This window comes from Vicugna pacos, chromosome X, assembly GCF_048564905.1.
Source record: "Vicugna pacos chromosome X, VicPac4, whole genome shotgun sequence".
NCBI lineage: Eukaryota > Metazoa > Chordata > Mammalia > Artiodactyla > Camelidae > Vicugna > Vicugna pacos.
In genome coordinates this window covers 55,245,409-55,257,396 of record NC_133023.1, presented here as the reverse complement: position 1 = coordinate 55,257,396, position 11,988 = coordinate 55,245,409, and the positions used below count along the sequence as shown (strand labels likewise).

At 36.3% G+C, this 11,988-nt stretch overlaps 1 protein-coding gene across 2 annotated transcripts in view; it reads right to left on the bottom strand.

Annotated features, from left to right (window-relative positions):
* Nucleotides 1-336: 336 nt before the first annotated feature.
* The window catches only part of OGT (O-linked N-acetylglucosamine (GlcNAc) transferase), a 33,285-nt gene continuing 21,633 nt past the window's right edge, over nucleotides 337-11,988 (bottom strand). For both annotated transcript variants that reach the window (XM_015250691.3, XM_015250692.3), the window contains exons 16-23: nucleotides 11,106-11,231; nucleotides 10,532-10,702; nucleotides 10,304-10,420; nucleotides 10,043-10,213; nucleotides 8,509-8,661; nucleotides 5,868-6,120; nucleotides 5,504-5,627; nucleotides 337-2,637 (exon numbers count right to left, since the gene is read on the bottom strand). In XM_015250691.3, the coding sequence (XP_015106177.1) occupies nucleotides 2,463-2,637; nucleotides 5,504-5,627; nucleotides 5,868-6,120; nucleotides 8,509-8,661; nucleotides 10,043-10,213; nucleotides 10,304-10,420; nucleotides 10,532-10,702; nucleotides 11,106-11,231 (1,290 nt within the window). In that variant the 3' untranslated portion in view covers nucleotides 337-2,462. The remainder of the gene's footprint in view (nucleotides 2,638-5,503; nucleotides 5,628-5,867; nucleotides 6,121-8,508; nucleotides 8,662-10,042; nucleotides 10,214-10,303; nucleotides 10,421-10,531; nucleotides 10,703-11,105; nucleotides 11,232-11,988) is intronic.

Genomic DNA, 11,988 nt, shown 5'->3' with positions numbered 1-11,988 from the left:
CATTCAGAGTAGGAAGGAACAGTCCACATAAAGAATGAGACTACAAGGGTAGATGAAGAAGCCAGAATGGTCATAAGCAAAACAGGAACAAGCACAAATGGGATATGCTGGGAATCTCAGGCTTTGTCAGGTCTTAACAGATCATAGACCAACCTGACCCGTGCACCCCTGCACTTGGCTGAGAAAACAAAAAATAATTCTTAATATGAGAGCTACCCTAGGGAAATCTGGTCCTTTAGTTGTCTGGAGCTGTTCCAATATAGGCTTCATCACTGGAGGGCCCTATTGCTCTGTCTAATGCTCAGTTTTAACAGAACACAAAATACGTCAGCCATATTAAGGGCAAATCATTTATTGTTTAAAGATCGCAAGACAACATCTGAATTTCTGTAGCACAATTTAAATGTTTTACTTTTTTGATAAAGCAGAGTATAATAGAAAAAAAAAACAATTAGTTTCCAGTAATATCTATATCTCTATTCAGAATTAAGTCTTCCACAGATATGTTACCTGGAAACAAAAGCCTGTTACAATAAGCAAAGCTTCAACCAGAGCGGCTACTTTTCGTGCCAGGAAAAAGTTCATCCCTGTAGGAGGAATGATGTGCTATGTAAAACGGCTGTAAGGTCACAGCCTTGAGGGCATTGGAAGTATATTATCCTATTCCACACTGAGTAGTTTGGTGAAAGTTCAAACATCGGTTTATCTGCAACCAAGCTGGCAACCTTTAACTGATATTTCAATAAAGTAAAAAATAAATTAAGAAATCCCTAAACTGATGCTTCTTGATTTACATTGTTAAAAGGTACACAGTTCATTAATATGTAATTCTGACTAAGAATTACATTTGAGACTCCTTGCTCAGATTTTGGTTAATAGTGAGAATCTTTCAGAAATTCAAGTTCTTATTAATCAATAATTTGTCAACTAGGATACATTCAGGCATCAGCTGCAACTACAGAATAGGTGCACTGCCTCAGCGCTTTGGAAAGACATTATAATCTAGAACACTACTAGCAGACAAAAAAAATTATCTGTTACTGGATAGCATATGTGCAGTACAGCAAGACAAAAACATATATTCATATGTTGGCTTGTTTAAGCCTCAAGCCCTCAATCCTTTGTTGAAATTCAATAATTTTATTCCTATGGTTTTTAATACCAAGAACTCAAGCTCCAGGAGGGCTAAAGTCTAATTTATACGCCAAACCAAGTAGCAGTGCAGTCTGCTACTGCTGAGGCTGAATCCATACAGACTTCAAGACCAAGTCCAGAAGACAATTATTATATATAATACCCTAGAAGGTCTGAAAAATAATTACTCATATACAGTGCTGATCCTTCAGAGCTTTTTCCCTATAACATGTTTTTTTGACGAAAGTTATTTTTAATGTATTGGAAATTACTGTGACTTACAGATCAAATATTTGAATACTTATACTTACCTGGGATTTCATTTCTGCTGAAAGAAATAGGAAGAACAGGACTCACTTAAAAAAAAAAAACTTCAGAAATGAAGGTAGAAATCTTATCACAAACTATCATTTTCGGAAGCAGCATAGAGGGGCAGTTGAAGGTAAAACACTGGTGAAATAGGTCAAAACTAGGCCAAAGAATCTATATTATTATCATCAATGACAGTACCACAACTGTGCCCTTCATAATTAATAATCACTCCTAAGAATTTTCATTTGGCACGAGATGATCTGTTTAAGAGAAACACTCTGGGAGGTTGTGAATCAGACTTGATTTTGTTAGCCAAGTTACAGGAGAAATTTTCAAGTGGGGAGAGGGGAAGAAGGAAATGGGAAATGGACCAGAAAAAAAAAATTTAAGTCATTATCTAAACCAACAAAGCACTGATAACTCCAAACATTATGTCAGACACTAAAATGACTGATATAGACTCAAGTGGTTTATAAAACCTATAAAAAGACTACACCAGCAAAGTCCCCATTAATCTGCAGAGTTCAGAAACTAAAATAAGGAACATTTTAGCTTAAAACCTTATCTCAAGAGAATCACATACACTTCACATGAATAAAAATACCTGAAACCAAATATCTTTAAAAGCTCCAATACCCAAAATATAAAGAAAAAAATTAATTCAGAAGACTCAATCAATCCATGGAATCACAAAACGGCTGGACAATCTCTATCTCCCCTCCACACTAACCATCCCATGGAAGACCAAGGGAGATCAGACCTTCCAGACCTATGCACCACCTGGTTGCTGCAAAATTCAATGGAGACGCCTTGTGGAACAGCAGTTTCCCATCTCTTGTGTCTCTCCCTATCATGCAGGAAGCAAGTCTGGCTGTGCTATTCTATTATCATTATTTGTCACCCATCTGCAACATGATACTGTACAGATAAGTAAAAAGTACATTATCTAGTTCCCTTTCCCCCAGAAGGTTGAGGCTCAGGTATACGGTAATTCTCCTGTGTACACAGTCTTTTATTTAGGCCGACTCAGTGACTTCAACAGGCTTAATCATGTGATCAGGCTTGTTGCCAGCTGCATAATGCTCCCACATCTGTAGATAGAGCCGCTCTAGTTCCATTGTGTACTGTTTGGTGTTGAACAGAGGGCTAGATATTCTCTGCTTCCAGACTTTGCCACGAATTTTCTTCAGGCTGGGTAATAAAAAGAGCCAAGTTTACAAGTCAGAGCAGAAACTCAGAACTGGCCCCCATAACTACCTAGACACCTTTGTGGTAAATTACATGACCAAACTTCACACTCTTTTCTCTTCTGATTGCCGCCCCCTAACCTCAGTGCTGAAAAGGAGAAGGGTCACAGCTAACACAATGTTAAACACTTTATTATAATAGAGTTCACCTATGTCCTCTGAAAAAACTTAGTTCTTTCCTAAATAAGAGTATCTAAGAGATACCATGCTTTCTCCATTTCATCTTATTTCTACCTTTAAAATATAAAACAAGACTTGGCAATGACACGTCTACTTCTACATACTATTGGTTAGAATATAAACTGTCCACCCTTTTGATAAGCAATTTAGCAATGTGTCTTTTAAGAACCATAAATGTTCATAACCCTATGACCTATCAATAACACAATAGCTAAAACACAAACATAAAATGAAGTATTCATTTTATGCATATTTTAATGAAATAGGAAAACACTCAAGGGGAAAAGAAATGCAATGTCTACTGCCGTAATTTTTCACTTATACATGAACTGAGTTGTTCGTTTATGTATAAAAAAATGTTTCCTAATATCACCAAGACGATGGTTCTGTTCAGAAACAGGGAAAAATGCAATCAACTCTTCTGGGAACAGAGAGGGAAAGATTTCTTTCTCTTCTCCCATTCTGAATATATCATTTGTCATGAGACTATTCTCATATGGAGAGAATTACTACTTTAGAACCAGAAGCTGGAATATTCTTGTGCATTTTTAAAAGCAATTAATAAAAAAAACTGTTTTAATGTTTGCTGTGCCAGAACTAGTAAAATGGCTATGAATATATGCCGGCTTCAACCCAACCATGATCATATTAATGTTATCTTCCAAATAAAAATACTTTCCTGTTCTTTTTTTTTTTTTAAGTTCTGTATGTCAATAGGAGAATGGTTAAACTGTGGTCCATCCATGCAATGAAATACTACTCAGCAATAAAAAGGAATGAACTACTGATACAAGCCAACAACATGGATAAATCTCAAAATATTATTATCCTGAGTGAAAAAAGCCTTCAGAGTACATACTGTGTGATTCCATTTGCATAAGGTTACTAAAAGGCAAAACTAAATAAACTATGGCGGGGAAAAAAAATTCAGCAACAGTGGTTGTCCCTGAGGGTTGGTGAGGAGGACCGTCTAAGAAGGGGTGTGAAGGAACTTTATGGAGAGACAGTAATGTTCTATATCTTGTTGGAGATTGGGGTTATAAAGTTATCTCTCAAAATTCACTTTAGATTTAAATATTCCACCATATATAAATTCTGCCTCAAAAGAAAAAACAAGTACTAAAGTCAAGTTAATGATGTCCATTCTAGGTAACGATTTAGGGAGAAGAGTACCAATGTCTGCAATTTACTTCAAAATGTATCAATTAAAATGGATTACCAAATGGATATAGGAATGTGAACAGATGGAAAAAAATGTGATTAAAGAGAGTATAGTAAAATATTAGTGGCGGAATCTAGGTAGTAGGTATGTAAGTGTTTATTATAAAACTGAAATTTTTCATAACAAAATGTCAGGGGAAAGTATTGTATGAAATCAACTAAGTTCCCAAAAAGTAAAAAAAAAAAAAAAAACCCACTAAATTATTTACTGTAGTTATCTCTGAGATGATGGACATGAATCTCAGTATTTTTTAATGCCTGGGCTCAAATTTCTTAATCGTTTTTCTTAGCTGTATATAATGTTCAATGGAGGATATTTAAAAGTAGTAAATGCTTAACATACATCTGTTGAATGCTAACTCTGTACCAAGAACGGTTGTAAGTGCTTCACATGGAACACTTTTTTTTAATCTTCACAACACCTCTGTAAGGTAGGTACTATCACTCGTCCCCATTTTGTAGATGGGAAAACCAAGGCACATAGAGCCTAACTTGTCCAAAGTTACAAAGCTTCTAAGTGGGAGAGCCTGGATTCAAATCCAGGCAGTCTGACTCAAAGAGGGTGCTTCTTCATAACTTCTACATAATATGCCACATCTCAGAAAAACAAGAAGAAAAAAAAAATCACCCATAATACCCAAAGAGAAACCTCATTTAAGAGATAAACACTATTCTACTGTATGGATAAAGCATTTATCTAAAGCATCATCTAATTCCCACCCATCTGGAGGCATTTAAGTTATGCCCAAATATTACTAATAGGGCATTATTAGGGTCAAAGGTCTGACTTTCTTTTTTTGTTAGGCTCTTAAAACTTTGAGAAAATACTGTACCGATTTACTCACAAATGTATGAAAAAGCCAGGACGCCAATGCTCCCTCATCACTGGTATCATATTAAAAATCTTTTATACCAAATAATGGGTATACCTCAATGTTATTTTAACTTACATTTCTACTACAGAGGTTGGAACTTTCTGTTAACCATTTGTATTTCTACTTCAGTCAGCTGTCATTTCCTTGTTCACTTTCCTATTAAGGGATTTAAAATGTGAATGTTCTTCAGTCTTAATATAGCCAAGCTATTGATATTTGACATAAGAAACAAAATTTTTTTTCCATCTTGTTTGCTTTTTTTGTTTTTTGAAGAATAGTTGATTTTCGTGCCTTTTAATTTTCTTGACTTACTTTTTTAATCAGCCATTTACTCTTTACGTAGTAAAACCTATTGATCAATTCACTTAAGCAAGTTCAAAAAATTCTTCTCCCATCCAGACAGCACACAATAAATTCACTTATTTTATATTACCCTTATTTTATGACTTCATTTTACAACACTTACATTCTCTCTAAATTTTCCTTATTTCTTTCACTTCATCATATAATTTATGCATGTAAAGGTTTACTTACTATTCTAGATCAGTTCCCAGCTTCACAGCTATGTCTTCATATTCTTGTCTATTTTTAGCAATAAGCTCCAGGCAACCTAAACAAGTGAGCTGGGAAGCTGCAACTCGAGAAGCAAGAGTCTCTCCTGCAATGAGAAATAAAACAACTGCACATTTGAGAATGCAAATAGCACAGTTGCTAATGTTATTTATGTTAAATATCCATACAACATAGATGAGGAGTGCTCAGAATTGAGTAAGTCTCATTTTCTATCATCTTACCCTAATTGTTGCTTCTAGTATGCACAACTTCACCTGGATGTGTCTCCCCCAAAGGAGATTTTAAAAAGAACCAGGAAGATTCCAATGATTTATCAGCTACTCACCTGGCATAGTCACCATGGGTGTCCCTGCCCAGAGGACATCCATCCCTGTGGTGTGACCATTACAGAGTGGAGTGTCCAGGCAGACATCAGCCAGCTGGCCTCTCCTGACATGTTCCTCTTTAGGAGCAACAGGTGAAAAAATGATACGGTTCTGGGGAAGGCCCATATTTTGTGCGTACTGTTGAATATTAGGTTCTCCTACTGCTGGAAAACGCAACAGCCACAGTACACTATTGGGAACGCGCTTCAGAATCTAAAATAGGGAAAACAAGAACAAGTATTAATAGCAGCTCTGCCTTCTCAAGAAAGGCTCCTATAGATCTCTAATAATTCTACCACACTCTATTCTTTTTACCCAAATAGCAGCCTACTGTGAATTTAAGTCTTTCTGTGAACTTGTCTTTTCTTCACATAGGTGAATTAGATCAACTGAATTATAGGTTCCTGTTCTGCTTAGCTGTCCCCAGAGAGAGTTCAAAGAAAGAGAAGACTGATGCAAGAAGACACAAGTTACTAATTGGCAAAATCTGAGACAGCTATGTCCAGTGGGAATTGATACTAACAGTGGTTTTTGTCTGTGAGCTAGGAATTTTCCATTTCACATTTTAAATCCCCCGTCATGACACAACAAATAAAGTTAGCTCACACCTGCCAAACTTTATTTGCCCAATCTAGATCAGGGGTCAGCACACTTTTTCTGCAAAGGACCAGAGAGCAAGTATTTTTGGCTTTGATGCCAGTACAGACTCTGCCATAACTACCCAGTTCTGCCCTTGCCACTAGAAAGCAGCCACAGACAATATGCAAATGAGTAGGCATGGCTGCGTGTCAATAGAATTTTATTTACAAAAACAGGCAGTGGACTGGACTTGGCTCACAGGCCATAGTTTGCCAACCTCTAATTTATATCTACATCTATGCAATGTACAAGTTCACCATCCCTTCTCTGAAAGCCATGAGAACAGATGGATTTCAGAATTTAGAATATTTCAGGTTTTTTTAAATAGTACAGTGTATATAAATTACATAACATCCTCAGTGGCAGCTGCCCATAAATTAACATATTAGTATCTCCACACTGAGATACAGGAATATTCATACTAAATGAAATAAATAAAGAACCATAAACAGCCTAACATCAGTTCAGGTAGGTTTGCTGCCAAATAAATTTGTCATAAACTTATGAACAAGCTTTTGGTTTTCAGGTTTTTTGAAATGAGGAAGTGAAGATTAAGGGATAGTAAACCTGTACTCATCTGCTTCCTCTTCTCCTCCTCCACCTCCTCTCCTTTATACACAAAAACAAACAAAAAACAACAGACATTAATCAGAAGAAAGATCAATCAAGAACTGTCTCCACTTCAGCACTATGGAATAACAGCCAGATCTGGACAGCAAAGTTTAGAACCTTCAGAAGTCCCGCTTATGCAAACTGGTCTGACGAACTGACTAAGAAGTAACAGCATATCCCGATTCTTTCCTGGTTCTAACTCTACAATACTGCAAGAATGCTGTTAAACACGGGTGGATGTACATAACAGCTTTTCTATCAGTTTAGACCATAGGCTGGCAAACTACAGCCTGTGAGCCAAATCTGGCATGTTGTCTTTTTTAAACAAATTTTGTTTGTTTGTTTGTTTGTTTGTTTACTGGGGGGTGAGGTAATTAGGTTTTGGGGTTTTTTTTTAATTTTAACAGAAGAACCAGGAATTGAACCCAGGACCTCATACATGCTAAGCACATGCTCTACCACTGAGCTATACCCTCCCTCTATGTTGCCTGTTTTTGTAAATAAAAATTTATTACAACATAGCTACACACACTCGCTTACATAAAGAATGTGCTGTTTTCCTGCTTTGATGGCAGAGGCAAGCAGATATGTCTTGAGTACGACTGCAAAACCGAAAATACCACCTGGAGGGGGGAGGGTATAGCTCAAGTGGTAGAGCCCAGGCTTAGCATACACAAGGTCCTGGGTTCAATCCCCAGTACTTCCTCTAAAAATAAATAAATAACTAAGCCTAACTACTTCCCCCACCCACCTCCCCAAAAAAGAAAATATTTACCATCTGGCTCTTTAAGAAAAAGTTTGCTGATCCTTGCTTTTGAATACATAAATTTAAAAGGTTCACGATGTGCTATTAGGCACTTGAAAGAGAAATTTAAAAATAGTTGAAAAATCTCAAACTGTTTCTTTCAAAGATTAGAAATGAGCACAATATTGACACAACATTGTAAAATGACTATAACTCAATTAAAAAAATGTTTTAAAAAAAAAAAAAGAGCACAATAGCTCCTGAATGGAGGCTGGGGGAGCAACCTCAGCCGGGTGGCTTATATACAGAGTAGTATTTTCTACACATTAATAATGAATCTCAAAGATGTGCAGATACTGACTGGTGTATATAAAATAGATAAACAAGTTCACACTGTATAGCACAGGGAACTATATTCGATATCTTGTAGTAGCTTATGGTGAAAAAGAATATGAAAACGAATATACGTATATTCATGTATGACTGAGCACTATGCTGTACACCAGAAATTGACACATTGTAAACTGACTATACTTCACTAAAAAAAAGTAAAAATAAATAAAATAAAAATAAATAAATAAATAAATGACTCTCTGTATACTCACGTTTGCCCACATCTGCAAAGTTGAAGGGTCAATTTTGTATAACTGATTAAAGTTACAGTACACAATGGCATCTTCCGGTAACCCGTACTGAGAACGTGTGGTTACAATAATGGTACGGGGAACCTCCTCTCCAGTGGCAGCCTTATTGTTAATCTAGAACAAGAAAAAGAGTATGATGATTATATTTAAAATGAATATAGTCCAATATTCTTTAATCAATAAAAAATCCTCATGATGCAAAGTGGTATAACTATTAAAAGTTATGTCACTGAACTATAATGAGAAAATATTCATGACGTATTAAGTTAAAAAAAAAAGGAAAAAAGTTACAGCATTATCTCAATTGGGGGGGGACTGCACTATGAACTTCTCACTCTAGCCAGAAAGTTCTCTTCAAAACCCTATTAATTCAAGCTTTTGCTCACTCTTTTCTAAATCACATCCACCTTTTAAGGCTAAACTTAAATTACTCTTTCAAATGATCTCTACTAAGACTACCTCTCCTCACATTGATCATCACCATTTCTGAGCATCTAGGTACACAATTACAGTCCTATCGTGCAATTCCCACATATCTGGATACTGCCTTACATTGTTATGTGACTATTCCTGGTGTGTAAGGACATTTCATACATATGGGCATTGTGTTCTACACTCAAAATTCTTTGTCCCTGTACACTTGAAGAATTTTACTTCTTTTCTTAAGCCAAGTATGTCTGCCCTATTGTTTCAAAGGCCAGTAAATGAGAGGGGGAAAAAAAACATACCATTATCTTTTTAGTCCAGTATACACTGTGAGTGATTAATTCCTTTACCTGAATAGGGGCTGGCCTGAGAGCAAAGAGTTCACTTCAAGCACCCTTTGTATAAACTGTTACACCACTAAAACTATTTACTGCTAAGAGGTCAGAGATCCTTACCTTATGATCTCCTGACAGACCTACATATTCACTTATTCAAGTATGCAATATGTATTTACTGACCACATACTACATTACTGTGACTAGGAGACAGGTCCTAAAGTAATTCAATTCAGTGGAGAATACATACAAACCCAAGGAATTATAACATGTTGTGCTGGACATAAAGATATATCCCAAATATTACAGAAGCAGAGAAGACAGGTACTAATGGAGCAGGGGAGGGGACATTAGGGATACAGACAGAAATGGACTCCTGGAAGAGCTGTCTGAACTGAAAGTCTTAAAGATAAGTAAGATTTACCTGGGGAAAAGGTGAGTTACAGAATCAAGAAACAGTACTATGCCTACAGACAGTTCACCACTGATGAGAGTAAAACCACAGGCAGGGAGTAACAAGGTATTAGCACAGAAGACTCTCACGAAGTAACCTGCTGGCTGAATCTGAGAGACTTTTTAAATCAAACAAACCTATATAAGATGCCAATTTTCACTGAATTCATCTTCTCATCCATAAAACAAAAATAATGATGCTTATCTCCTAGAGTTGAGATTTAAAGAAAATAGCATGCTTACGTGGTGGTACATATTATGTTCTATTAATCTCTTCTCACCTGGGTAGTTGCCAGTCCATTGCTAATACTGAATCCATTAATTGTTATCTGAATTTGTCCTCTGTTAATCATTTCAATAACTGCTTCTGCAATAGTATTCATAGGAATGACAGGCATATTAAGAGCTGTATTACTGCTGTCTGCATTGTCTCCTCCATCAGGACATTTCATCTTAAAATAATTACACAAAATACACCATTAGGGAAAAGATCCCAAATGCAGATAACTTTATTTCAATGACAATATTGACCAGGTTCTGACCTTGACAATTTTCACATCTGGTAGACTATCAAGAAATGCTTTGAGGTCGATGCCATTCAGCACAATCCGATTGTCATAAATGTGCCCATTTGACTTGAAATCGATGACTGCTTTTTTCTAACCGGAAAAAGTTTCAGACATGTCTTTTAGGATGCATGAAAACAACAGCAAGGAAATAAATGACTACAGTTCTTTGCAGTTCCCCCATAGCACTGTTTTTCTACCTACCTTCAGGTGAGGGAACATATTAGCATGATCACCAATAAAGAAAGTATGGGGCATATAAGCCAGTTTCTCAGAATATTGCTCAGCAACTTCGGCAGGTGAAGTTTCCTGATCAGTGATGATATAATCCATGAAAAGTGCGCCACTAGTCCCAGGGTACCCAAGCCACATTGCCTAAAAGAAAAAAAAAATTCATACCAGAAACTAAGAACCTTCCTAAAAAGGGTCCAAATTAAATAAGTAAACAAAAAAAACAAGGAGTGTTGACTTCTTTAGCCTAGAGCAATCAAGTAATATTTTAGACTAACCTTCTAAATGTTAAAACGTTTTTCCAATTTACAAGACAAAACTGTTCATACCCAACTACAAATGGCACGTCTCCATATACATGTACCTGTGGGCATGGTGGTCTACACTCAAAATTTCTTTCCCCTGTGCATTTTCAAGAACCACACTTTTTTTCATAAGAGTGTCTACCCTATTATTTCAAATGCAAGGTAACCAGAGGGAGGAAAAAACACATCACTGTCTTCTTAGCCCAATAAACACCGTAAGTGATTATTATTATTTCCATTACCTGAATAGGAGCTGGCCTGAGAGCAAAGAGTTCATTTCGAGCACCCTTGGTATAACCATTCATATTTACAAGAATGTGTATACCATCTTGATGGATGCGATCCGCTGCTTTTCCATTGCATGGAATCTATGGAATACAAAAATGAGGTCTTACTACGTATAATCTCAGACTAATTCAACTAGTCTTAATGGTATTAAACAAAATTCAAATTTCCAGTTGCAGAAGTAGCAAGAACACAAAAGACATTAATGCAAGGTAAAAATATAGTTAAGTGCCATTAAAATGGGCCCAAAGCATTACAAAAACAGGATACAGAGGAAGGAGAGTTTACTTCCAAACAGAATGTATGAACAAGGCTTCCTAGAGGAGCTGATATCTGAAATGGGCCTTCAAAGATGGGTAGGAGTTTGAGGGAGCTGGACAGAATACAATCTCACAAAGAACTATATGAATGAAGAACCAGAGTAAAGTCCATGGTTGCTTTAAAAATGGTGAGAAGATCACTTCTATTTGGTACAGAGGGCGAATGGTGGGTGAAAAGCATTGGCAAACAAGGTTGCAGTCAAACTCAGAAAGGTTGTAAAGGCCATGCTGAGGAGTTTAGACTTCATATATGCACACCAATGTTCACTGCAGCATTATTTATAATAGCCAAGGTATGGAAGTAACCTAAGCGTCCGTCGATAGATGAATGGATAAAGAAGATGTGATATATATATACACAATGAAATATTCCTCAGCCATTGGGGAAAAAAAGAAATCTTGCCATTTGTGACAACATGGATAGATCTAGAGTGTACTATGCTAAGTGAAATAAATCAGACAGAGAAAAACAAATACTGTATGATCTCACTTACCTATGGAATCTAAAAAACAACAAATA